The following is a 26,749-nucleotide window of genomic DNA, read 5'->3' as shown; positions in this document are numbered from 1 at the left end:
ACAACATCCGCTCATATGGTGCCAGGAGGCAGCAGTTAGCGCTGCTCGCTAAATCTGTCCAGTTTCACGCTTTTACTGATTCGGTTTCCTCTCTGTTTGTTTAGTTATGGATCCATCTGTAAGAATGTGAGGGCGGGAAACGGTAAACCGGAGGAAAACGAACCGATTAACGGTTTAATCTGAAGAAACTGTAAGGTACGTGTTAAAGCAGCATTGTAGCACAATATTAAGTTATACCATGTCTCTAGATGACTGTTACAGCTATAAACATGCTTCAAACGTAGTTATTGGGCAGGTTAGAGTGTAATTATTTTAATCACTTTATATTATATTAAAAATACTTTATATTATAATGACTTTATTACAGTTTTAGTGTTACATGGTGATATTTTGTGCAATATCTGACTGTTTTGTTTGTTCCTTTCTTTGATTTTTGATTTGCAATCACATTTTATTGTATTCTTATTTGTTTAGCATGACTAGATTGTAAACTATATGTATTTTCGGTTTGGTTAGCACTTTTTTTAGCCCACTGGTTGCATGGTTTGGCAGGTAGAGAACAGGTACATGCACCTGGGAGCACCTAAAGGAAACAGGAGTCTCCAGACTGATTTTCCTGCACCCACCAATCCTCCATGGTCCATCCGTGGGATCAGAATCAGAAACAGTTTAATGAATCAGCAGCGTCCTAACTTCATCTTCTCTAAGTTGTTTCCTACTCTGTGATCCAGCTCCTTCCCTCGGAGGTCAGCGTCCCTGTGGTATCATCTCATCATGGTGGACGTTGCTGTTCAGAGCGAAGCTGGCTGGGTCTGCCGCACTGAGGGCCGTCATCTGTCAGATATCCTGCTTCCTGTTCACATCAGTGCCGAGGAGGAGCTCAGTCAGTGTGAGGAGGAAAAGACAAACTGGTAAGAAGCTTTCGGCTCGTTCTTGTTCAGAAAACGGTGAATAGAGATTGTAAGAAAACTTCTGTGGTTGTTTTTGTATCTCTAACCCTTCCCTCTCAGGGGCAGCGCGGTGCTGTTGGAGCAGACAGAGGAAGGGAGTCCGTGTGTCCTGATGCTCAAATGCAGCCACGGCTCCTCCTCCACCATCAGCCGCCTGCTGGTCATCAGCGAGGCTCGAACCATGGAGGTGTACGACCAGACGGGAGAGTACTGTGGGACGGTTAGAGGAGTGAAGGATGAGAGCGTCGTGCCTGACAGGTTACCTCATTAGCATGTTTGACACATCATTTGGCTCACAGTTACGTCCTGGTCTGTGATCTGTGACTCTGCTGTTGTTGTGCTGTTGTAGCTCAGACAGAGGACCTTTCTATAAGACGCAGATGACCCTCGAGACTCCGTCATCCACCTGTGAAGTGAAGGTGAGCTCCACTCCCAGACCCTGACACCACCAGCTGGAGACGATTGACCCGTCATGATCTGTTTCCCTCTCATTCAGCTGCTCTCTCTGGGTGGGAGGACCAGTGTTTTGGTTTGTCGGGTGGTTGTGGGCCTGCACACCCTTCAAGCCCCCCCTGTACGTGGCCCCGGCATCAACATGCAGCAGGTTCAGTGTCTGGTCGATGAGATGGGGTCGAGTCTGTCACCTGGAGCGCAGAACCTGATGGAGATGGTGCAGTTCCAGCAGAAGGTGAGAGGACGTCTGGGACAGATTCCTCATGCTTAAAATGATCAGAAGTCTTAGAGTTAGATCATGTAGAAAGAAATCAGACGTTTTAAAACTATCTCATCTGACTGCTTGCTTTCCCTCCAGAACCAGACCAGCTCTCTGGGCGGCTTCCTGCCTCTGCTGATGGGTGGTGGCGCTCTGTCTGCTCTGGTTAAAGGAGCTAACATCCCTCCAGCAGCTTTCAGCAGCCAGCCCCAGCCCGCGCACTCAGAGGTATCCGTGTTGATAAAAGCCAATGATGTGACCTCTCAGTGTCAGAGATGAGGTTTGATCAGTGATTGTTCTGCTGAGTGTGCTCTGCTCATCAGATTTCTTCTTCTTTGTGTTCGTAGCCTCCTGTCAGCTCCGTCAGGCCTCCGGGTGGAGCTCCATCGGGTCAGAACGGAGCCATGTCTGACGGCGCCGCGTCTCCAGACCTGCCCGTGTCTGGTGTGTGAACTTTCCTCTTGCAGGTTTCAGTTCAGGGTTTCTGAGAACGACTGATGAGTGAATTTGACGCTGACCTCTTTGACCTCTCTGTGATGTCTCCCCTCGTCTCCAGCGAGCAGCGAGCTCAGAGGCTCGGTCAGCCACGCCCAGCTGACGGAGATGATGTCACACTTCCTGAACGCTCAGGGACAGGAGCGGGCGTTGAGTCCTGGCTCTGAGTTTCTGCCCATGCTGCAGAGCGTCTGCGGTCAGGTGACGAAGCTGAGGCTGGATGATGCTGCGGCGATGGCGGAGAAGGAGACGATGATGAGGAACGGGTCCTGGTGAGTGAAGAGTTAATTTGATGAAATGTTTTTGATTAAAGATCAGTTTGGTTACCGACGGCTTTGGGGAATAAACAACCTAAATGTTGGTGAATCCTTCAGACCGTTAGACCAAAGTCCCAGCATCCTCTGAGCTTCATGCTGTTGGGCTGTTATCAGGTAGAGTAGCTCCATCTTGTGTCAGGACGGTGTTACTGCAGACAAACTCAGCTCACAACAAATTTTATGCTCAGACTCTCAAACGATCTCTAAACAAAATCCTGTTAGCATCTGTTTCTGTTTCTGTGCAGGACGTCTGGGCTGGATCTGAGAGAATCCTGTCCATCCTGTCAGTCGACTGTTTTCTACCACATCTCCTGAAAAACTCTCTCACAGTTTGATTTTGTCCTCTTCAGGTCTTCAGCAGAGTTTATCTCCTGCACAGATTCTCAGTTTCCTGCGTGCACATGTGTCTGTTGTTGATTAGTAAATGGAAAGTACTGAAGTGGAGCCAGAGGCGTTTTCTATCTCTGGTTTGTGTTGCAGCCACGTCTCTGCAGAGGAGTGGGTGAAAGTGACACATGCATCAGATATTTTTATTGTCTGAGCTCTGATTGTTTGCAGAAAGAGTTGGGATAGTGTTCAGACATTTGTTCCTGGCTTCATCAGAGGATAACCACAGTTTTTTTGCTCAGTGTATGATCTGTTGATGTATGTTGTGAAGAAAAACTACAGATGTGTTGATCCGTAAAGAAAAGTTGAGGATCTAAAAAGTCTGAGCTCAGAGAGGCTGATTTCTCCTGGGGGGAGGATTATTGAAACCTTCAACTTTCTTGGTGAAAAGTCAGAATATTAGCTTGTAAATCAAATCCATGAAACCTGGGCAGGGAGCAGGATCAGAGCCAGGCCTGTGGGTGCTGACGGGTCAGGGTGGAGGCTGATACTGAGACAATGACGTCCCTTTGTCAGGATCACTGAGTCTGTGTAAAACGCTCCAAATCTTTTCGATTAAAATGATTTTTTTTGTGGCCATCACCACTGCAAAGACTCGTCTCCAGATAACTCCATCCACAGCTGACGATGATGACATTAGCTCTTCACTTGTAATCTGCTAATGCGAGCTGTTCCCACGCAGCAGTTTGCTAAATGAGGCTCTTTGTCAGAGCCGAGCTGCACACGTGGGCTCAGAGTCAGCTGAGTGTGGCTCCACATCCAGGAGAGACGCAGCTCAGCGGTACGTCTCCACGACATCTCATCACACTCAGAGATTTAAAGGTTTAATCCTCAGCTTTTACTTCTGCTCCTAGAAACTGCTTCAGGTTGTGTTTTAAAGGAAAAGTAAGTCATCTGAGAGGATGGTTGATGGTGACAGTGTGTCAGAGGAGCTGCTGGCAGGGAGTGAGGATCTGTGTCTGAGAGGAGCCTGAATACTGGAGCTCTGAGAGCATCTGGATCGGATGGATGGGGAAACTTTAAAGTGGTTTTAATTTCTTCAGTATCATTGAGCTTGGGAGTCGTGCCAAGAAACCCAAAGTGCCAGCGATGACTCAGAAAAAGAAAGAGGAGCAGTTTTTAAACTTTTCCAGGCTGGTGTCAGTGAATCCAGCCTAACGTGGGCTGAGAGAGGCGGATGCAGCTGGACTCGGAGGTCAGGGGACGAGGCCGGTCTCTGTGGGTGGTTTGGGTTAAGTTGCTGTGTTTGTGTTTGAGGTGGGCTCTGATGTGGCTTCATGTTTGTGCAGAATACAAACTGCTAAAACATTTCCTCTCACACTTAATAAGTTAGGAAAGGTTTGGTTTCAGAATGCTGCAGTGAGTGAAATCTTTGTCCCTAAAAGGCTTCGTCTGGGTGCAGAAAATAAACAGGGTCAGACTGTTTGCTGTTATTAATCATCCTTTAAACTGGGGCAGGAATGTGAACAGTTCAGGGTCTTTGCTGCAGATGAGGCACAGCTAACAGTCTCTGATCCATCACTGATAAATATCTGATTTCTTTCTGAGTCTCACTTTGCTTTAACGTTCGTTTATTGTCGCCCTGCAGGGAGTTGGACTCAGCCATGGAGCGGCGTCTGGAGGAGATGGAGAGGAGGCTGAAGGAGCACGTGGACCGACGTCTGGACGCCCTGGAGCAGAAGCTGGAGAAGGCGCTCCTGAGCGTCCTGAACCAGGGCGGCGTGAGCGGCGTGAGCAGCCCCGCAGGTGAAGCCTTAACCAGCGGGCCGTCAGAGCAGACTGCTCCGTCACCAGCCGTGCACTGAAACATCAGACACAACACGTAACCTGGGAGCCTTCTGCTGACGGTCCTTCTCAGACTAACAGACACAAACCAAGGTTTAACACCTGAATGAGCAATAATCTCCTGAAGGGTTAACTACTCATCCCTCAGAAACTCAGCCTGTCTAACCGTTTGACTTTTATCTCTGGGAAACTGTTCATAAAACTCTTTAACAGCCAAAGTTAATGTCTGAACGCTCTGAAAGCTCGTAAACATGATGTTAGCTCTGCTTTAGGAAACACGCAGATTCTTCATGTGTCTGCAGAAAAAGATCATCATCAGACGACCGTCCAAAACCAAGCTGCTCTTCAGGTGGTGAAACAAAACGGGAGCAGAGTCCCAGCTTTTAGAAAGAGCAGAAAACTCTTTTTACTGTAAAATGTTCCTGTGGACACTCTGAGTGGTCGTCCAAAGATGCTCAGTCCATCCTCAGAGTGAGGTTTATTCACTCTCTGCTCTGATCTGTTGGTCAGACAGCTCGTCCTCCAGCAAAGAGCTGAAGAAATGAGGGTTTTAACACGGCACTGTAACGTTTTAAATCATGTAAATGTCTGTAACATAAAGCTTATTGGATAATCTTTAAAGGGTTGTTTATTTAATAACTGTGCTGTAACAAAAAAAACAATAAAAATATATTTATTCACAGTTTCTGAGTCGCTCGTAACATAAATACAACTCTTCTTCTTCTTCTTCTTCTTCTTCTTCTTCTTCTTCTTCTTCTTCTTCTTCTTCTTCTTCTTCTTCCTCTTCTTCTTCTTCTTATTCTTCTTCTTCTTCTTCTTCTTCTTCCTCTTCTTCTTCTTCTTCTTCTTCTTCTTCGAGCTTTGCTAACCGCTGCAGCAGTCATAAGAGGAACATTTTGGCACAAGTTTCTGTGTCTTTGGACTCCAGGATGAAAGTTCTGACCCAAATCAAAACATGAGTCAGAGACTCTTTGAAAAGTTGGCGTTGCTGATTCATGAGTATTTTTCAGAGTATAACAAAGCGGTTTCAGAAACATGTCCCTAAGAGTTTCCCGAAAGGTCAAATCAAGTCAGCCAACGTTTCCCAGTAACACTGACTCATAACTGGGTCAGAACCGAACCACCAGGGTCACTGAAAGTCTCCAAACCTGGAGAGAAGCAGGACTGAGTCCAGCTGGAGTGAAACCTGATGTTTGGAGGAAAGAGAAACAGGACGTCCTGATCCATGCCAGGCTGCGACAGCGCCAGCGGCGAGCTGAGTCACCACACATGAAACCGGTCACACATTGGCTGAAGGAGGACGCCACATCATGAACGGCGTGGGATGTTTAGCTGGGCATGTGGAGGACAGACGCTGAGTCAGCAGAAGAAGAGGAATCTGCCTCGTCAGGCGAACAAACAGGGTCACTGGTTTCATCCACATCGTCTCCAGCAGAGGAGGAAATCTCTGCTCCTCTTCTCCACTGCTCCTCTTCTGCTGCTCCTCTTCTCTGCTGCTCCTCTTCTGCTCCTCTCCTCTGCTCCTCTTCTCTGCTGCTCCTCTCCTCTGCTCCTCTCCTCTGCTGCTCCTCTGCTGCTCCTCTCCTCCAGGAGGAGTTTGGTAATGACAGGATGAAGTCAGGCTTTAATAATGAATCAACCCTGCAGCCTGTATTGTGTGTGTGAGCCCTTCATCCTCTTACGTATCACACTTTCATAACGACCTTACTGAACGTTGACCCCGGGGCAGAGACTGGATGAGGCTCTTCACCGTCCGTCTCATTTTTCAGTTTAAGTGTTAAAAACTTTAAAGTCTGAGGAGTTTTATATTTTCTAAAGCTAAAGATGTTTAACAAAGGATAAAATCTGCCCAGGATGTGATTTATTTTTTTTTAATCAGAAAAAAAAACTTTTACATGTTGAAGAAAAGAATAGGAACAATCTGTCTTTGTCCACAGGGGGGCAGCACATTCAACACAAACTGAAAACTCCTCACTGGAGCTTTAAGGCCCAGACCGAAAGAGTTTGACTTAAAAGTTTTATTTTGCTTGAACTTGGGTTTCTTTTAATTTTCTCAGTGGTTTAACCCTTTAGCGCCCAGTGCAGCACCAGTGCTATGGTTTCCTCGTTAAGTTTTGGAAAGCGGTACATTTTGAAACTAGATCAGATCAATCGATCGATAATTATTTTTGAACTTAAAATCTGGGCAATTACACGTTCATTTTGCCTCTTCATCATGCACAAAGCACTATTTCCTTACATCAATATGTTGGCAGAAATCTAGTATCAATGTCAAAGTTTCAACAAGAAAACATCTGGATCCATTTCTCTTGGCGTTGAAGAAACATCATCACAATTTTTACTTTTAGATTTTTATTTTAATTTATTTTATTTCATTTATTTTTGTTTTATTTTATTTTATTCTATTTTATTTTATCTAGTTTTATTTTATTTCTTTTTATTTATTATTATTATTATTATTATTATTATTATTATTATTATTATTATTATTATTATTATTATTATTATTATTATTATTATCATTATTTATTTAATTTTTTTGCACTTTATTTTGTTATCCTGGACATTTATTTTATTTAAGGTTGGGACATAAGTACAGGAGAGGATTAAGGCCAATATATAAATAAAAAAGAAAAGAAAAGACCTTTTTTTTCTAAAGGAAAGAGTCAGAATCCTGACTTTTATCTCAGAAAAAAAAACAGTTTAAAAAAAAAAGGAATTTTATTTTTGTTTTCAGTGTCTCTAATCCTCTACTGTACTTGAGGGTTTTATTGATGTATAGCAGGTTTTATGGAAAAAATGAGAGAACAGCTTTGAAAATGTAAAGTTCTGCTCAGACAGAGTGGTGTGTTGGTTAATAAAGGGTTAAAGAAGTTGTTCACCTGCTGCAGGTATTTATTGTCCTCTGATAGCTGTGGAGCACTGGCTGACATCGTTCATTGAGCCTCTGTCTGAAACACTCTGATCAGGTCCCGTCTCTTTAAGACGACCTCGGTGTTCATCATCGACTCTGTCACAGAGACCCCTCAGGTCAGAGCTCATTTCATGAATAGATGAGGGTAAAAAAAACAAGAGGTATTTTTGTGGTCAGACCTCCCCACTTTCACTGTGTGGGCTCTTATGTAACACCTTTCCCCACTGGATCCTCACACACACACACACACACACACACACACACACACACACACACACACACACACACACACACACACACACACACACACACACACACACACACACACACACACACGTAGGAGCTGTGAGCCAACAGATTGTGTCAGAGCTGCAGTGAGTGTTTCAGAGGGAGGACACGCCGTGGTCAGCGAGCAGTCAGCGAGCAGTCAGGGATGTTTGGGAGGTGATGGAGCTCCTTCTCCTCTTGTTTTGTTGGTTTCCTCGTCAACACGGCCGCACCGCTGGGATCCATCACTTCCTGCTCCGTCTGCTCTCCGTTACATTCATCATCAAATATTTCAGAGATGTGTTCGTCATGTCTGACCCCAGAAAACAAAGACGACTTCTTATACAAATAACTTTATTCCCTTTGAAAAAGTGTCATCCAACACACAGAGACAAAAACAGTAAAAAATAATCCACTGAGCGAACAGAGACAGACGGAGGAGACAGACGGAGGAGACAGACGGAGGAGACAGACGGAGGAGACAGACGGAGGAGACAGACGGAGGAGACAGACGGAGGAGACAGACGGAGAAGACAGACGGAGGAGACAGACGGAGGAGACAGACGGAGGAGACAGACGGAGGAGACAGACGGAGGAGACAGACGGAGGGAACCTGCAGACGCTGTTAGTGGAGTATAAAAGACGATCTGACGTTAATGGTTAGAGGAAGACGGAGACAGGAAGTCAGGGCGAGGCCTCAGGTCCCAGGAGGAGGAGGGGACTAGTAGTGCTTCAAATCAGTCCTTAGACGCCGTGTGGCCCCAGACACACACACACACACACACACACACACACACTTACACTCACACACACACACACACAACCCTAATTGGTTGCTTGGTTTTTCAGAGTGTTCGTGATTGGTTGAAAAACACTGAGAGCCAGCTCGGGGTTGGTTGAATGGCGGGGCTGTTGACGGCGGCACATTCAGGTCAGACGTCAAGGCTCGATCTCCTCGGGGACGATGGTGAGCATGACGTCCTCGTTTCCTCGCCTCACCACCGTTCGCAGCTGCTCGTCCCGCTTGATGGCGGCGCTGACATCACTGGCTGAGGTGATTCGCTCGCCGTTGATGCTGATGATGACGTCGCTCTCCTTCAGGCCGGCTCTGGTGATGAGGAAAGAGGGAGACGTGTCAGATTAATGTGAGGTGGGTTTCTTTAATGCTGCTTTCAGACACAGCCTCTAGTGGACGCTCCAGGAACTGCACTTCACAGCTGGATGAAAGGACAAACACAAGCTGAACTTTTGCTGTAAAGTTTCTGTCAATACGATGAATTCAGAGCTCTCCTCAGCTCTTCCTCCTCTTACTGGACTAAAGTCTCTTTTTGTTCCAGAAAAGCAAACGCTCCAAAAACAAATCCTCTCCAACTCAACTGGAGCAGCCTGTCCGGCCTGCCAAAGGGAGCTGGACGCTCTGGGTGGGAAACATTCACGATCCTGTCCGAGCTGCCAGCTTTCATCCCAGCCCCACAGCAGCAGCTCTCCAACCTTCGAATCTAATAAAAGTCCTTTGAGGAGGATCAGATATTCGCCCTGACTCCTGCCTGTGTCCTCCGTAACCCCACACACAACACCACACACACACACCACCAACACAAACTACCAGCTGTTTTCTCAGCTGGTTTCCAAGCTGCTGTTTGCTTTTCATGTGGACACCACCGGTCTTTCCAGACTCATCCTGCTGCAGCACGCCGATCTGTATCCCCCCTCTCATGACGAGCTTCACCTCGCCTGTGGCGTGATGACACGGGTCAGACACTGTGGGAAAAAGAAGAGATGGAGGAGACACTCACGCCTCAGCTGGAGTCCGGCTGATGACCTCGATGACATACGCCCCGGAGGTGACGTCTGGGAAGTCCGACTGTCGCTCCTTCAGCTCCTTCGCCAGCCTGAGAGGAAGAGGAGAGACAAACATGAGGATTTCTCCTCGCTGTCTGCAGAGCAACCGTCTGATGCTAACACGGCCTGAAGGAAAGGCGTCTGCTGACTGCGTGCTCGATGAAGAGTGACACTTCAACAACCACAGATCTGTTTTCATGAAGCTCAGGGGACAGAGTCATCACCTCCCTAAACTGATCATGTTCAGAGTAAACACGGGGTCATGGCGTGGAGCTGGACCCGTGTGAGGGGAGGTTTGGATCTGCAGCGAGGGCGTGACTGTGACCTGCAGGATGTTGACGTCCATCCAAACCATGACAGCAGATTACTTAGTCTGAGCTCACAGTCTGGAGACCGTCAGCGTCCGGCTGTTTTTAAGGTCAGGACTGAGGAATGATCAGGGAGATGATCGACTCTTTCACTGCAAGTTTCAGACTTTTGTTACAAGTTTTGTCCTGAATCTCACAGAAACAGAAATAATGTCTGTTTTTTTTAAATCAGTCCATTTTACACGTTCAATCCACAAACACTCAGGTTGGTTTGGTGCATGTCAGCGCCCGCTGAGGCTGTATTTTGGCTTCAATTTTCCCTCTCAGACTCTTCAGTGATATTTTTAAAACCATCAAACCGTGAGAAACAAACTTACGTTGGAGTGAGGCTCATCATTCTGACACCGATGTACTTCTTCTTACTGAACGTTTTACCTGAAGGACACAGAGAAAAATGATCAACATGCTTTGTTCAACCAACTCTGACCTGAAAAGTCTAACAAACATTTAATCCAGCTGAGGAACTCAGATCTCCATGAGGTTAGATTTGTGCTATCAGAAACTGGATTTGAATTAAAATATTAAGTTTGAAAAAGCATAATGTGTATTGGAATTTAATTTTTAAAATTGAATTAATTTTTTTTAATTGAATTTATTTTTTAAAATTGAATTTATTTATTTTTTTAATTCAATCTATTTTTTTTTAATTGAATTTTTTTTTTAAATTGAATTTATTTTTTTTAAATTGAATTTATTTTTTTAAATTGAATTTGAAATAGTATTTTACCTATGAAAATTCAACTTTTTTATGCTTTCAATTCAAAAACACAGGTGACGCGGCATGACCGTAATGAGATGACGTAACGGTCGTCCCACTCTAAATTGAAATTGAATTGTGAAACTGAATCTGCCTTTTGTAAATTGAAATTAAATTCTGTGTTTCTGAATTTAAAGTATAAAAAGAGTTTGATTTTTTTCTTCTTTTTTTAATTTAAGGTTTAAAAAAAGTTGAATTTTCAAAGGTAAAATACACTTTCAAATCAATTAAAAAATAAATTCAATTCAGGGTGTCTAATCTCAGAGATCAGACACCGTGGCAGCTCTGATGGTGGAGACAGGTGTTTCAGAAAGAGCTACACAGCTGCAGGAAACTGCACATTGCTGAGTGAAGCTCTCATGCACGAAAACAACTCAGTCTCTCATCTTTGTGCATTTTTTACTCTGGATTATGAAACTGACTTCACAGTGACTCCACTAAAAGCAGAGTTTCATGGTTCAGCCAGAAGAAAAGCAGCAAACTCTCCAACAGGTACAAACCTCTAATAATTATGGGGGAAATAAAAAAAACACGTGGGTTTGATATTTTTCTGGCCCAGAGGAGAAAAAGTTGGATCTCATCGTCTGAAAGAAACAACTTCTTTATGAGCTCCACGCTGGAGCAGGCCGCACTTCATGACCAGTCATGGTTACTTCCTCCACATTACCCCAGGTTTAGACCATTTTTAATCAAGTAACAAAAGATTTTCAGGAGAAAAACTCAGACATGTCCTGATGGTTACTGTGCAAAACTCAAGGGATCGTTTTAAATGAGGGGGTGAATTTTTGTGGTTCAGGGAAACAGACGAACACTAGAGAAGCTCTCACCAGCAGCAGATATAAACCACACACACACACTCTCACACACACACCTGGCTCTGCCCTGAGCCCCTCACACCCCGTGTCTGAAACAAAAGGTAACCTGCTGCGAACCTTTGGCCTGTCGGTCATGTGACTCTGCCAGGAACTGTCTGATCTTATCTGACGGGATGGCGAAGGAGATTCCTGCCGTGACCTTCAGCGTGTTGATTCCAATCACCTCTCCATCCTGAAACACACACACACACACACACACACACACACACACACACACACACACACACACACACACACACACACACACACACACACACACACACACACACACACACACACACATTAAAACCTCCAGCACCTCGTAACAAACCAAAGCGTGGTGGTGCAGCTTGTGAAACAGGCGTTTTCACAGCCCGTTATTTCTGTGTGGTGACACGGCGGGCTGAGAGCGAACATGTAATCAGAGTCAGCTGTGCTCAGAGACCAGCTGCCAACTCTTACACAAACTCTGGTTCACTGCTCCTGATCAGGCCTTTATGAGCCGGGGCTTGTCTGTGTTTGGTAACGTGTGTCTGTGTTTGGTAACGTGTGTGTGTGTTTGGTTACGTGTGTGTGTTTGGTAACGTGTGTCTGTGTGTGGTAACATGTGTCTGTGTTTGGTAACGTGTGTCTGTGTTTGGTAACGTGTGTCTGTGTGTGGTAACATGTGTGTGTGTTTGGTAACATGTGTCTGTGTGTGGTAACATGTGTCTGTGTTTGGTAACGTGTGTCTGTGTTTGGTAACGTGTGTCTGTGTGTGGTAACGTGTGTGTGTGTTTGGTAACATGTGTCTGTGTTTGGTAACGTGTGTGTGTGTTTGCTAACGTGTGGGCCATGCCACAGAGGAGACGTCAGCTCTGAACCCTCCGTGTGTGTGCTCTCTAACAGGATCATACATGTTTAAAAACATCATTAACAGATATAGCGCCTCCTCATGGTCAGTAAAACACTTTTTAATACGTCTGCTACAGATGTAACTTCTAAAAACTCACTGTGACGTGACGAAGGCTGAAACCACAGATTTTAGTATCCTTACAGAAGTTATTGAAGAAATAGATAAAACATAAGGTTAACACTCCATTTTTTTCTTCGCCGATATCCATGATTGGAAGAATAAACATTATAAAAATGAGTATTCTCCCTAAGTTCTTATATTATTTTTAAACACTTCCACTGCCAATTCCAGAGACTTTTTATTTGTTATTTACCCAGTTCATTTGGAGTAATATAAAAGCTAGACTCCGACTTAAACTGTTATATTGACCTTACAGAGAGGAGGCTTCAGCTCCCAAACCTTACATGGTATTACATGGCTGCTCAGCTAACTGCAGCATCACATGATTTTAGTCCAAAATCTCCTCCATCCCAGATCCACCTTTATACCTGTTTATCTGTTATTGCATATATACTGAAAAGTTTTCTTCCACTCACCAGATTGACTAGTGGACCTCCAGAGTTGCCGTACTGTAAGAAAACAGAAAAGCAAAAGTGACTGAGTGTATTTTTGCTGTTTGTTATTCACAGCTCTAAACAGAAACTGGATTCATGCTCTGTCAGAGACTCTCAGGGTTTTTGATGAACTTCTGCAGACGCTGTTTTTCCTCCTGAGGGTCAGAGTGTCTGCGCTGTGAAACATCCCGTCTGAGTCTGAGCGAGTGTGTTTCTCTCATTTCCAGTGTCTCATAACCCTTACTGAAACCACTCTGGTTTGGTCTGGTTATGTCCTGATTGGTTTCTTAAAACACGTATTTCGTCTTGTTTGCAGACATTTCTGCTCCTTTCAGTCGGTAACAGCTCGACTTTGGCCTGAACATGATCCTCGTCTGTTCTCCTGAGGCGGTCAGCCTGATATGACTTTGGAGCGTGTGATTGGTTCCTTCACTCACGTTAATGATGGCGTCGGTCTGGATGTAGTCCATGTCTGAGTTGCGGAGGCCCAGCTCCTTCCCTCCTCTCTGGGTGGTGCTGACGATGCCGGTGGTGACGGTGTTCTGCAGGGAGAACGGGCTGCCGATGGCCACCACGAACTCACCGGGACGCAGGTCGGCTGAGCGGCCCAGCAGCAGCACGGGGAGCTTCATCTGGAGCAGAGGAGAGGAGAGACTCAGAGATTAACGTGAGGACACACACACACACACACACACACACACACACACGCTGCAGTAAACAGCAGTTTATTCTCCGAGCTGTTGGAGACAGACGAGGATTTCCTGTGTGGAGCTGACTCAGCTCAGAGTCTGGTCCAGACTTCTCTCCGTCCACAAATCAAACTCCAGCCCGACTCATTTCCACCGACTGACCGACTTTTCCCTGAAACCTCTTCTGATCTCATAAACTTCGGTTTTTATGCTTTAATCTGAGAGAAGCTGTTTGTTCCTGAACACAGAGACGACATGTTGGGACAGGAAGTTGTTAGTTTGTAGCTCTATCCAAATGAATCAGCCTTGTGTTGATACTGAAGCACTTACCAAACACCTGATTAACATCTAAACAAACAAAATCATCATAAACTCATCGGTTACAGTTTGCTTCAGGATGAAATCCGTCCAGATTGTTTGTGTATTTCGTTTGTGTGTCTGTTTGGACGTCTGCAGCTCTGAGGATCATAATTATTAGCTTTCCATCGCTCCGTCTGCAGTTTCCAGCTCTGTGAAGCTGAGTGTGTCTGACAGCGATTACAAAAACACACAAACACAGAGAGTCTGAGCTCCCAGTGAACGACGTGAGGAAGAGCAGACTTTAATAAGTATTAACCTGCTGAAACAGCCTCGTTTAAAAGTGAAATGCTCTAAAACAGTGCTTCCCAATCCTGGTCCAACACACCTGATCCAAATGATCAGCTCGTCATCAAGCTCTGCTCCAGCCTGATAACGAGCTGATCATTTGAATCAGGTGTGCTGGAGTGGGGTAACATCTGAAACATGCAGGGCAGGGGGTCCTCCAGGACCAGGACTGGGAGACACTGGTCTAAACTGGCAGGAAAACCAGCCCAGAGAGACCGTCTGACAGGAATAATACATCATTCCTGTGACTTTCTGCAGCTCTGTCGTTGCCAGGACGTCCCCATAAAAAAGGATTTTAATCTAAATGAAGCTTTTTACTGACACACTTTGAAGAGTTTGTCAACTTTAAAGCAGCTTCACATGAAACTGAAGCAGGAAACTTCATGTGTTGACTGTTTTAGTTGCATCACTTCCTGGTTTGCTGCTCACACTAAGCGACCAATCAGAGACTCTGATTCAGCGGCTCAGAGATGCTGTTTGCTGTGCAGGGTCGGCGTGCACTTCATGAACTCTGAGCGTGTCTGTTTGGCTCGTTTCATGGTTTCTTATCACGGTGCATCACGCCATCAGTTGGACAGATGCATTTTTTGTTACAGTACTGGAACAAACTTTGGACACTTTGGCCCGGGCCCTCAGCGGCGCTGTTTGCTCATTGGCCGACCCTCCGTGACCCATGTGCTGGCTCGCTGCGTGTCGTCCCACTAACCTACTTCAGCCCCAGATGTGACAGAAACTCTGAGACGTGAAGCAGCCGCGATGTTTTAATCAACGCCACACTCCGTGGAACATGACAAGCGTCGTCTGTTTCCACCGGTGAGGACGCACATGTGTTGCCCATTTCCTGTGTTGAGTAAGACGCCTGAGGACTCTGACCCAGATTCAGCGTGAGGAGCTGGAGGAATGATGGGCACATGAAACGAGGCGGGGAAAGATTACGGCACAGAGACACAGACAGATGTAGATGGGTTTCACATGTCGGGGCAGTTGGAGAGTGATGAAAACATTTCCAGACACTCGGCCAGGACGACGCTCAAACCGAGTCAGTCTCTGTTTCTGGGTTTGATCGACACTAAAGACCTGCACCTGACCTACACCCTGTGGAGATCCTGTTTCTGTGTGGATGATGCTGATAAAACCCTTCAGTGTTTGAGAAGAGCTAAACTCTGACATCTTACAGCGAGCTGATCTTTCCCCCACTCTCACTCTTTCCTGTGAGGGTCTGAGGATTGATCTAAACTCCACCTGTGAGCCAGAAAACTGGAAAACAAAGTTTGAGCAGAGTCCCGATGGGAGCCTCCATTAGTTTTCCTAATGAGGTCAATCTGCAGCTCCACGCAGGCCCAACCCGCCTCCTCCTTAATCACCTCTGAATATATACAGACACAAACAGGCTGCGTATGAATGGATCCATTCAGCGCCTCTAATCAGGGCTTTACTCCATCAGCTCAACATAAAGCTCCTCTGTTCCTCTGTTCGCACCGCGCTGAGCTCCACCCAAAGCGGAGAGCAACAAAACACAGAAACCACAACAAGAAAAGGTCAACTTCATCTGTCGGTCTGTCCTCAGCTCGCACGCTGCGTGGTCAGCTCACCCACATCACTCAGACGTCTCCACGCTTCATAAAAAAACCACAGCATCCTTCATCCTCAGCATCTCCCTCCTCCAGAGACGCTCTGACTGTCCCGTCTGATTAAACTGCTCAGAAACCACAGAAGAAGTCACAGAGGTCATCACATGTCGTCTTCCTCCTCCTGCTCCTGTCTCCCACTCCTTCCTGTCTCACTTTAAACTTGGCCCGGCTCACACGGCGGGCAGAACCAGACATTGTTGACGTCTGGTTGGACAAACAGAGCAGAGAAATGCCAACTCTCTGAGGAATTTGCTGAGGGCGTAAAACCTGTGGATGTGCAGCTCTAACCCTGGTCCCTGCAGCTGAATCCATCAGATATTAAAGTGGAAGTCTCAGGTGAAGTGTTCGCAGTGAATCAGATCCTGATCTGGTCCCTTCGTGGTTTGCATAAACGTCTGATGAGCACGTGTGATGGAAAATAATCGACGCTGGATCAGGGAGGAAAACATCCCGGGGCGTTTTGGTTGAGTAAGGAGCTCCTGTCTGCACATGCTCAGTTCAGGCTGACGCTGAGACTCAAACACACACGCAGGGTGATCATTTATCAGGATTTATCAGGATCAAAGAGGATTAAAGAGGATTGGGATTCCCATTTTTATTCAACCTCTCCCTACTTTTACCTTTGAGCACAAAACAGAAGTTTATAAAAGTTCACCAAAAGTATTTTCTGTTTTTTCCCACTCAGCATCAGAGGAAACGACCAAACAGGAAACCTGCTCCAGTCTCAGAGCGAGCAGAGTGTGTTTTCATCGCTTTGGATGGTTGGAGCTGCTGAACAGTCAGTCATCGTGAATAATCGCTCTCATGTTCTGGGTTTGGATGCATGTAAACCACAACCACAAGCGCTGAGCAGTTTCTGCAGAACTCCATCCCCAGAGCTCCCGCTCCACCCTGCCCCAACCTCGCCCCAACAGGCCCTCAGGAAAACCACCTCCTCCCCACCTCCTCCCCACCTCCTCCTCAATCCGCCCGTCAAACATGAGTCACGTCCCGCGGCGTGTTGGCTGTTCCCATTCTGCCTATCAACGTCTGATCTGCGCTGTCACACGCTTTAATGACCCTCGTTAAGCTCGTCAGCCTGACAGCGACCTGGACTCAGACTCAGACCACATAAAGACCTTCATGAAGAGTCTGATCTCTGAGCTGGGTGGGGTAACAGGAAGTCCTGCTGGAGTAAAAACATGTTTTTCTGCAGCTTAAAAACTGAAGCAGGTGAATCCTGAACAGAGCTGTGTCTCATCCATCACCTGAGGCGTCACGTCGGTTTATCACCTTCAGGAAAAAGACTTTAAATCATTTAACATTAAAATGATCAGATTAAAGGCTTAGCTGATGGTTTGTTTGTAATAATGTGAAAACAGGATCCAGATTCAGGTTGTGTAACACTTCCTGTCTGCTTTCATAAGAACAGCTGGGTTCAATTTCCTTTTTTATTTCTTGCCTATTTTCACCGATTTACGGATCCACAGCTTTGGCCGCCAGGTCCTCTGTAATCGTTTCGAGGCTTTGTTTTGGTTTTTAAAGGGATAGTTCTGTTTTTTTTAAAGAGTGTGGTTGTGTAAGGTTCCTGTCTCTCTTGTCTGGAGAACTGGTACCGAAACGATTTAACATGGAGCCCCAAAGTTTCCCACTTCATGATGACAAACGAAACTTTCAAAATCTCCAAACAGAGATTTCTCTGACGCTTGTGTTTGCGTGGCGGCGTCTTAAGACCTGGTTGGAAAGAGTGGATGACTCCTCCACAGAGGATCTGAGGAGACCGGGGTCTAGTGCTTGATCTGATGTGTTAACTATCTCTTCACCTCTGGGGGAAATGACCTGATAATTATCCTGATAATTATCCTGATAATTATCCTGATAATTATCCTGATAATTATCCTGATAATTATCCTGATAATCCAGATTACAGAGAGAAAGCACGTCAATCTGCCTTCATGAAGTCTCTCTAAAAATAGACGGCATGCTCCTTTAACCCCCTGACCTCCTTCAGGACATCACAGCTCTGAATCCGTCCTGTCAGCAGGAAAATGAGACACTTCCTGTTTTTTCTAAAAACGTCTTTCTGTGGAAAACCTCATTTTTCTGCTCGTCACCTCAGACAAAAGCTCCACAACAATAAACCACATGAAACTTTCCCTCCGCCTGAGCTGCCCTCAGATCCCTCAGGACTCAGAGTCATTTCACCAACACGCTCAGGAAGGCGTGTTGTCCAGATGGGAAAAATACCTGGATTTATTTTGGAAATAAGACGTAGGGAGGAGGAGGAGGAGGAGGAGGAGGAGGAGGATCATCTCTCCCTCCTCTTTGCTCACCGGAGCATCGATCTTGATCAGAGCGATGTCGGCCTTCTCGTCCACATCCTTGATCTTAGCGTCGAATGTGGCCCCGCTCTTCAGCTCCACCTGCAGGAGGACAGAAACATTACTATCAGGGATGCATTAAGAGTATTCCTCCTCTTGCTCTGTACCTGTATCTGCACCGACGCCTCACCTTCACCCTGTGCTTGTTGGCCACCACGTGAGCGTTGGTGACGATGAGCCCGTCCTCCGACACCACGAACCCGGAGCCGCTGGCCACCGCCACCTCCCTCTTAGTGAACACCATCCTACAGCGAGGGAAGGAAGGAAAGAAGGAAGGAAGGAAGGGACAAACGTCAGCTCAGAGTTTTGGAGGTCACGTGAAGGTCGCTCCAGCTGGGATTTGTCGTCTTACTTGCGGTAAAGTTCAATGTGAACGACAGCGGGCGCGATCTTCTCCACCACGTCAGCGATGAAGTTGTACTTGAAGCGAAGACTGTCGGGGTTCTGCTGACCTGTGGGGGACAACGCTCAGTCAGTGAGTCAGAAAATCACTCTGTGGTTCAGAGAGGGTCATGTTGTGGTTGAGAAAGCTTTGTAAAGTCCAGTCTCTTTCTTTTTTAACGCGGTGCTTCCTGAGCTCCTGCACCAGCCGTGTGGGGCAGCGTGGCGTCTCTGGACCCAAACTGTAGCTGCTCTGGTCCAGATGTGGAGTGTATGAAGTGAAGGCTGCGAGCAGCTGCAGCTCGTCCTCTTATCAAACACAGGAAGTGGCTCAGCTTCACAGAGAGACTGAGAGAGCAGCCATGTTGGATGTTTTACTGACCCAACTGTAACAGTCCACCTCCGCTGTCACCTTACGTAACCTTTATAGCTCTGACTCCAGCTGGGCTCCTCCACCTGTCCTCCGTTTCTCCTTCTCTGGAGGAACAAACATGTTTTCTCTCAGCAGGATGACGTAAAGCAGCACGGAGGCTTTAAAAATCTGGACCCAGCGTAACTCAATGACTCATTCAATGTAAACAAAGCTGCAGAGCATCAGGGAACGCCGTCCACACGGTGCAGGCAGCACAGAGCTGAACTTTCACCACTTAAAAAACATTTTATGGAGCGAGGATACGGCGCCACTCTGCATTAAACCACAGCCTGTGTGTGTGGATGTCGTCTCAGTGACATCAGCCGTGGTTTCTGAAGACAGGGATGGGTCAGCCTACAGGAAACGCTGAAACACGTCCGGCCTGTTTGGTTAAGTCTCCTCCTTACTGGTGATAGAAAAAGACGAAGAAGAGGAGGAGGAGTCGAGGACGAAGCCGAGCTCTAAAATCAGTCACGTAACTTAGCTTCACTGTTAGCCCTGATTTAATGAATACAGAGAGTGATAAACAAATTCATCCTCCCACAGTCAGGATGGATACAGGAATGAGCTCCAGAGATGAAGGACAGCAAACTCACTGCAGAAAACTGACATCTGACCAAGTGTTTTCTCTTATTTTAGGTAAAAACTGATTTTACTCAATACAAGCCACACCCAACTGACCAGTGAGGGAAAACATTTTGTTTCAAGTTATTTAAAGAAAAAAATGAGGTCTGAAATGCTGTAACAAGTGAAAACTAATCTGCCGATGGAACAAGAGAAAATTGCTTGAAAATTGACTTGAAACTAGAAAATTGTCTTAATTCAAGAAACTTTTCTCTCGTTCTGATTCACTGATTTGGGGGAAAATGTAAAAGTGGCTCGGGTTCAGTCTAAAAAGACATCTTCTACTCTAAATAAGACAAAAATTTGTCATAAGATTCCAGTTTTTGCTGTGTTTAGCATGTTTCTACGGGGTTTTTATTGTTTTGGGAGCAGCCCCCAGTGGACATTCAAGGAACTGCAATTTGTTGCAAAATAGCTCCATATTTGGATATCACCAACACCATGAGGCTCATAACAGACTGTGAAAAGATGGGCGTCCAGACGGGCTGTGGTCAAACACGCTGTGGGGATGTGTAAATGTTATTAGGCGAGGGTTGTGTTCAGGTCCTGTTTCTTTTCATTAGTTATACGAGGTTAAAAACAGGGTTTGACGTCAGGTTTAACGAGGACTGACAGCTGATGTTTTCGTCTCTTTGGGAATAATACGATGGGAAGCAGAGTCAGGATCAGACTCTTTAATAAAGCGTCTGTTTTGTCACCCAGCTTCAGTCCTCAGACTCTCAGACTCTGACAGTGTAAAGGTTTTTATACCATATGATGGTAGAGGGCAGAGCTGTCCACTCTTTATACCGTCTACGTCTCATATTCATACTGTAACACCTGAATAATCTCAACCTGCAGAGTGAGACTGTGTTCTGGTCCATGGACCGTCTCGTGTCGGAGTTACATAACGCTCCAGAAAAACACTGTTTTTTTATTGGACCCTGATTTCTTCGTCTGTCTCCACTTCAGGCGTTACATCAAACTGCTGCTGGCACCTCGCACTTCACACCGCGCCCAAATACCAGCTCGGTCTGTTATCAGATGTTTTCACCCAGCATCCTGACGGAGCCAAGGAAAACTTTTAGGAGTGTTTCCTCGCCATGCACACTTCACTTTCAGTATCCACTCAGCGTCTAGACTTCAGCAGAGACATTCAGTATAAGTATCAGAATGAGGCACATTCAGTATAAATATCAGAATGAGGCACATTAAGCACTCTGCAAAGGTTAGGTGTGATTAATGTGCAGAATAAAATGTTTGCGGCTCAGCCTTCGTTGTTCATGCCCAAAGAGCAGAAAGCTCCAGTGAGGACTTGTCTGAGTCCTCGGGTCAGAGATCTGCAGGATTATAACGTTCTGTATCTCAGCTGATACGCCTCGCATGTTTTCAGATTCCCCTCTGCAGATCTTATCGCAGCGATGCCCCTGAGCTCATTCCTCCAGCGCCTCCTCATGCTTCATATAAACTCCTCCTGCTTTATGTTACCTCCTCCTGCTTTACATCACCTCCTCCTGCTTTATATCACCTCCTCCTGCTTTATATCACCTCCTCCTGCTTTATATCACCTCCTCCTGCTTTATATCACCTCCTCAATCAACCAGAGGAGTAGATGCAGCGTGGACTGTGTGTCCTGTGTGTTTCCTCTGTGTTTCCTGTGTGTTTCCTGTGTGTTTCCTCTGTGTGTCCTGTGTGTTTCCTCTGTGTTTCCTGTGTGTTTCCTGTGTGTTTCCTCTGTGTTTCCTGTCTGTTTCCTGTGTGTTTCCTGTCTGTTTCCTGTGTGTTTCCTGTGAAGCTGCATACTGATCCTCTGCAGGTCGACATCTCTTCATAAAGAGCTCTAATAGTTTCTATGAATTTCTCAGTAAATCTGATGAGGAGTCTGACAGGAGGTCAGCTCAGTTTCCTCCTGCTCCGCGCTGATGTTTTTCCACACAGCTCCTCTCTGAGCAGCTGCTCGTCCTGAATGTTGGTTTTAGCCGTCTGTGTGTGTTTATACGGTGAGTGTTTGGTTGGCTGGATGTTTGGCTGGATGTTTGACTGGATGTTGGGCTGGATGTTGGGCTGGATGTTTGGCTGGATGTTGGGCTGGATGTTTGGCTGGATGTTTGGCATGATGTTGGGCTGGATGTTGGGCTGGATGGTTGGCTGGATGTTGGGCTGGATGTTGGGCTGGATGGTTGGCTGGATGTTGGGCTGGATGTTGGGCTGGATGTTTGGCTGGATGTTGGGCTGGATGTTGGGCTGGATGTTGGGCTGGATGTTGGGCTGGAGGATCAGTGTGGTGCAGCTGCTGCTGCTTTGAAGTGAGCTGACTGGAGCCAGTCAGATGGAGGAAAACACGACCCGAGGCACGCTGCAGGTGGAGGTACCTGTCTCGCTTCACCTGAGGTCAAATCTACTGAGTCAGCAAATGAGGCTGCAACAACCAACGCAGAGAGGACAGAGGCTTCGAATGCATGTTACAGATACTGTAAGGAGTTTTCAGAAAGATGTAATAAGCTACCTGGTGTTATTGTTCCATGCCCAAACTTAAGAGAAGAAGAAGAAGAAGAAGAAGAAGAAGAAGAAGAAGAAGAAGAAGAAGAAGAAGAAGAAGAAGAAGAAGAGGTAGCAGATAAAACCATGGTAGCAGCAGTGCTAAGTGCCAGTGTGCTGGCTGGTTTCTGATCAGCGCTGATAGGTTGTTAATGTAGTTTGTTGCTGAACACAGACCTGATGAGGTCACCTGACGGTGGATCAGTCTCCTCTAAAATCAAACTGTGGTTTACACTTTACGAGAGATCTGATCAGGAGCTGGACGAGCCCGAACGAGGGGAACATTCCTCTGGTTCCTGACACAGTTGAGTCATGGTCGGGCTGTGTTTTGTTGATTCTGTATCCACGCCTGTCAATCTCACTGAGCGCGCTCAGGTCTGAGCAGGAAGCTGAACAAACCAGGCCAAAGACACAATGCCTCAAATCTGGGTTAGAAAACGGTTTGACCTACATCTGAGTCTGATGAGGAGGTTACACAAGGAGGCAATCAGCTCCAAGAGGTGAATCATAAAGACTGACTTCAGATGGTGTGTGTGTGTGTGTGTGTGTGTGTGTGTGTGTGTGTGTGTGTGTGTGTGTGTGTGTGTGTGTGTGTGTGTGTGTGTGTGCGCGCCGACATCGTCCAGATTTCTGTCCTCAGATGAAAAAGTTTAAAACACTTAGTGAGAAGTGATGCCTGAAGCTGCCAGACTGCTCTGGACTGAACGGATGAAAGAGAGGAGGAGGAGGAGGAGGAGGAGGAGGAGGAGGAGGAGGAGGAGGAAACAAGGGACGAGAGGAGGACAGGAGGAGGTAGAGATTACTCCTCAGTTTCTTTCCTGAAGATTAAAAATTAAAGAGGAGAGGAAGTCAAGGTCAGAGGAGAGAGGAGAGGAGGTGGTAGGAGAAGATCTGACCTGAATGAACCCACAGCAACCAACAAGTGTGTGTGTGTGTGTGTGTGTGTGTGTGTGTGTGTGTGTGTGTGTGTGTGTGTGTGTGTGTGTGTGTGTTTGCCTCTGCATATGCTTTCATTCCTCTCACACACTCTCTCATGGGAAACAGTGTTTGTTTGTGCAGCACAGGGCAGGCTCTCAGGAAATCCTGGCCTGATTTAAGATATTATGACCCTGAGAGGCTACCGTAGGATTCTGAGCCTGACATTTAATATGACGACCATGTCATACAATACGCTGCAGATATTTGTAAATCAGTTTTAACAGCTGGGACTTTTTCCTGTGTCATGTCTCACGTCAAACATGTAAAGTATGAAACCTGCACAGAAACATCATGGACTCAGTCCGTGAATGACGTCTCGTGTGATCGTAGCTCTGAGTAAAGAGCCAAAACTTTCACCTCAGATGATCTTAATGCATCGAGACGCTCAGGTCAGCTCCTTCCATCACTTCAGAGGTCAACAGCTCAACTTTAAGTCACATTTTAAACTTCTGCAGAAACTCTACACTGTAAAAAATGTCAAATTTACAGTTTGTGTACTGTCATTTATGTTTACAGTATTATACTGTACATTGTGTTACAGTAAATGAAAGTGAAGTAATAATAACATTTGTTTATCTTCCTGCCAGTAATTTACTGTTATTTTACAGCAAAGTCATTTTTGTTGTGATGGGGTTTGTAACCATGAGTGAGGAGGAAACACAGAGGATAAGACCTGCTGCCCCCCAGGAGTGGTGTTTACGGTTAGCAGAAATAATAATAATAATAATAATAATAATAATAATAATAATAATAATAATAATAAAGTTCATCTTTTTCTCCATTTTAAAATTGGCTTACATACTGAAAAAAATCATTAGGTATATTGTCTGTGCCATTGAGCACAGACAGCCCGTCCATGCCATGTGGAGTACAGACAGTGGCCAGTGTTTTACTGTTATTTTACAACAAAGTCATTTCTGTTGTGATGGGGTTTGTAACCATGAGTGAGGGGGAAACACAGAGGATGAGACCTGCTGCCCCTAGGAGTGGTGTTTTGCAGTTAACAGAAAAAATGATAATAATAATAATAATGATAATAATAATAATAATAATAATAATAATAATAATAATAATAATAATAATAATAATAATAATAATAATGATAAATATAACAATAACAATAATGATACTACTACTACTAATAATAATAATACTGATAAATATAACAATAATAATAATAATAATAATAATAATAATAATAATAACAACAGAAATAATAAAAATAAAGTTTATCTTTTATCCATTTTAAAATTGGCCAACACACTGAAAAAAAAAAAAAAATCATTAGGTACATGGTCTTTACCATTGAGCACAGACAGCCCATCCATGCCATGTGGAGCACAGACAGTGTCCATGGTTTTACTGTTATTTTACAGCAGTAAGTAACTTTTCAGTGCTGCATTCACACATGACTTTATCATACCCCTGAACTCTCCTCTTCAATTTGCAGTTTTTTTTTTTACAGTGTAGTGAAACTGAAGTCTCAGAGTTTACTTGGCATGGGTCAGACTTGGTGCTGCACAAAGGAAAGGTCAAACACAGACTCAACATCTGCTCCATGAACATGCGCAGCAGAGTGGAGGCTGAGGATGTTGGAGAAAGTGTGACAATCAGCTGACTGAGGAGTGGAGGTGAAAGTTGTGTGTGTGTGTGTGTGTGTGTGTGTGTGTGTGTGTGTGTGTGTGTGTGTGTGTGTGTGTGTGTGTGTGTGTGTGTGTGTGTGTGTGTGTTTCCTGCTGCTGGGGTCACCTGAGTTCAGACTGTACTCTGTGTACCTGCTCATGCACACACCTCCCGGAGCAGCTCTCACCTGTCCCGCAGGCTCCTCTCTGGATGAAGATCACCGGGGGCTGCAGCAGCTTCATGGCCCGGTTGCTGACGCGCTTCAGCTCGCAGATGTTCCGGTAGGAGACGCCGTCACTCCCGCACACCGGCTCGGAGCTGGTGCACGCGCACACGCCGGTGCTGCCCCTCCGTCTGACGGTGGCGGACATCTCCACGCCGTCGGTCACCACGCACTCCATCCCCTCCGCGCACTCACGGTCCCCGGCGCCGCCGCACTGCTCGCCCTCTCCGGACGCGCACACCGGGCAGCAGTCGCATCGGTCCAGCACGTCCCCGGCCAGGCAGTCCGCGGGGATCGGGGCGCACTGAGACTTGTCACACTTCTCCGGACAGCCGATGGCGAAGCGCTTGGCGATCCGCGCCTCGGCGAGCAGGGAGCAGCACATGAGGACGGCAGCTGCGCACAGGAAGAGCCGGAGACGCATGGTGGAGCAGATCAGGAGCTCTGGGAGGATCTGGACTCAGAGAAAGTTTGGAGGTCAGAGGCTGTGGAGGTCAGGGCACCGTTACCTGCTGCAGAGACTGATGCAGTGAGAGGGTGGCTCTGCCTGCCCTGGCTTTTAAAGCTGCAGGATAAACACAGGAGCTCATTGGTGGGCGTGTGTGACGTCTGAGCGAGGAGGGAGGGGATGGCTGTGAGCTGGTGGAGGTGTGTGTGTGTGTGTCTGAAAGTTGTGTTAGCTAAGAGAGGCTCTGCAGTCACTGACGGAGTCTGCTTTAAAGTGATTTTTCCTGTAACTTTTCTTCCATCTTGGTGATTTTACAAATTTTTAGTTTGACTTCATAGTTTGAGACTTAATTGAGCTTAGTGCTGTGTTTGCAGACTCCTCCTCAGGCTTTCAGACCCTGATGAAGATGATGAAGACTCTCAAACTCAAAGTTTAGTCAGGAAAAGTAGAAACAAACTTCCTCACGTCCTCAGACAAACTCAGGAAGCTGCAGTGAACAGACTCATATGACCCTCTGTGCCCTCCAGCCCGGCTCTTTTGTAATCTTACCCTCTGCAGACAGCTGATGGCCTGTGGTCAGAAAGTGCTGGGACACACAGATTGATTTTTCCAATAAGAGACAGAATCCAATGAGCCGCTGAAGAGCTCAGATAGTTTCTCTGCTCGTCTCCTTTAGAGGAGGAGCGTGGCATCGCTGTGCACGCCGTGCTTTGGAAACAGCTGATCGATCCAGGTTTCTATTACACCATCACTGACATCACCTGATTATTATGTCATCCTCTGACATCCATGGAAACTCGATCCCATGGATTCTTCCAGCGCTCCGTGTTGTTCGTTATGCTGTGGGACATTTTCCTTTTCTTTTCACAACGTTTCACAGACACTGAAACATGATCCCAGACGTCTCTCTGTGTCCCAGCGTTCAAACCAGAGTGACAGGAAGAGGCAAAGCTGAAAGTAACTGACATGTATCACCCCCTCAGGGCTCTCTGTGGATGGATGGACCTGCAAAATGATCTGACGCTGCAAAGCCACGTGTTGAAGGTGACGGGGTCAGACTGAGGGAGAGGAACTGGGTGTAAGGACGGCCTGTAGGGATACGTGGGTTAGGGACCAGTGGC

The 26,749-nt window shown here is 46.2% G+C and overlaps 2 protein-coding genes across 3 annotated transcripts; one reads left to right on the top strand and one right to left on the bottom strand.

Annotated features, from left to right (window-relative positions):
* The first annotated feature begins 37 nt into the window (after positions 1-37).
* On the top strand, positions 38-5,328 carry cunh10orf88 (chromosome unknown C10orf88 homolog). The gene is made up of 9 exons (XM_074663853.1): positions 38-195; positions 732-911; positions 1,011-1,208; positions 1,300-1,369; positions 1,447-1,638; positions 1,762-1,890; positions 2,010-2,106; positions 2,219-2,429; positions 4,450-5,328. Exons 2-9 carry the CDS (start codon positions 775-777, stop codon positions 4,664-4,666), a joined length of 1,251 nt encoding a protein of 416 aa, XP_074519954.1. The 5' UTR covers positions 38-195; positions 732-774; the 3' UTR covers positions 4,667-5,328.
* A 2,832-nt stretch (positions 5,329-8,160) lies between these two features.
* On the bottom strand, positions 8,161-25,737 carry htra1b (HtrA serine peptidase 1b). Of its 2 annotated transcripts, XM_074664050.1 has the most exons (10): positions 25,145-25,737; positions 18,775-18,874; positions 18,553-18,667; positions 18,375-18,464; positions 13,535-13,729; positions 13,080-13,112; positions 11,727-11,841; positions 10,355-10,412; positions 9,624-9,719; positions 8,161-8,935 (listed from the first exon to the last, which is right to left on the bottom strand). In XM_074664050.1, exons 1-10 carry the CDS (start codon positions 25,602-25,604, stop codon positions 8,767-8,769), a joined length of 1,431 nt encoding a protein of 476 aa, XP_074520151.1. In that variant the 5' UTR covers positions 25,605-25,737; the 3' UTR covers positions 8,161-8,766. The 2 variants fall into 2 exon arrangements, with proteins under 2 accessions (XP_074520151.1, XP_074520152.1); XM_074664051.1 differs by lacking the exons at positions 18,375-18,464; positions 18,553-18,667; positions 18,775-18,874; positions 25,145-25,737 and adding an exon at positions 14,403-14,448 and having other exon boundaries at positions 8,167-8,935.
* Between the last annotated feature and the right edge of the window lie 1,012 nt (positions 25,738-26,749).

Source organism: Halichoeres trimaculatus, unplaced genomic scaffold (genome assembly GCF_033239565.1).
Source record: "Halichoeres trimaculatus isolate MK-OKI-2021-1 unplaced genomic scaffold, fHalTri1.1 fHalTri1_scaffold_23, whole genome shotgun sequence".
In the NCBI taxonomy this organism is placed as follows: Eukaryota; Metazoa; Chordata; class Actinopteri; order Labriformes; family Labridae; genus Halichoeres; species Halichoeres trimaculatus.
This window is presented reverse-complemented; position numbering and strand designations above follow the sequence as displayed.

Coding starts and splice junctions, on each gene's coding strand:
- cunh10orf88 (XM_074663853.1), top strand. CDS start 775: ATGGTGGACGTTGCTGTTCAGAGCGAAGCTGGCTGGGTCTGCCGCACT. Junction 1,639..1,761: donor TGGTGCAGTTCCAGCAGAAG/GTGAGAGGACGT, acceptor CTTTCCCTCCAG/AACCAGACCAGCTCTCTGGG. Junction 2,107..2,218: donor TCCAGACCTGCCCGTGTCTG/GTGTGTGAACTT, acceptor CCTCGTCTCCAG/CGAGCAGCGAGCTCAGAGGC.
- htra1b (XM_074664050.1), bottom strand. CDS start 25,604: ATGCGTCTCCGGCTCTTCCTGTGCGCAGCTGCCGTCCTCATGTGCTGC. Junction 13,730..18,374: donor TGATCAAGATCGATGCTCCG/GTGAGCAAAGAG, acceptor CCTCTGCTCCAG/ATGAAGCTCCCCGTGCTGCT. Junction 8,936..9,623: donor AGCCGGACTCCAGCTGAGGC/GTGAGTGTCTCC, acceptor CCTCATCACCAG/AGCCGGCCTGAAGGAGAGCG.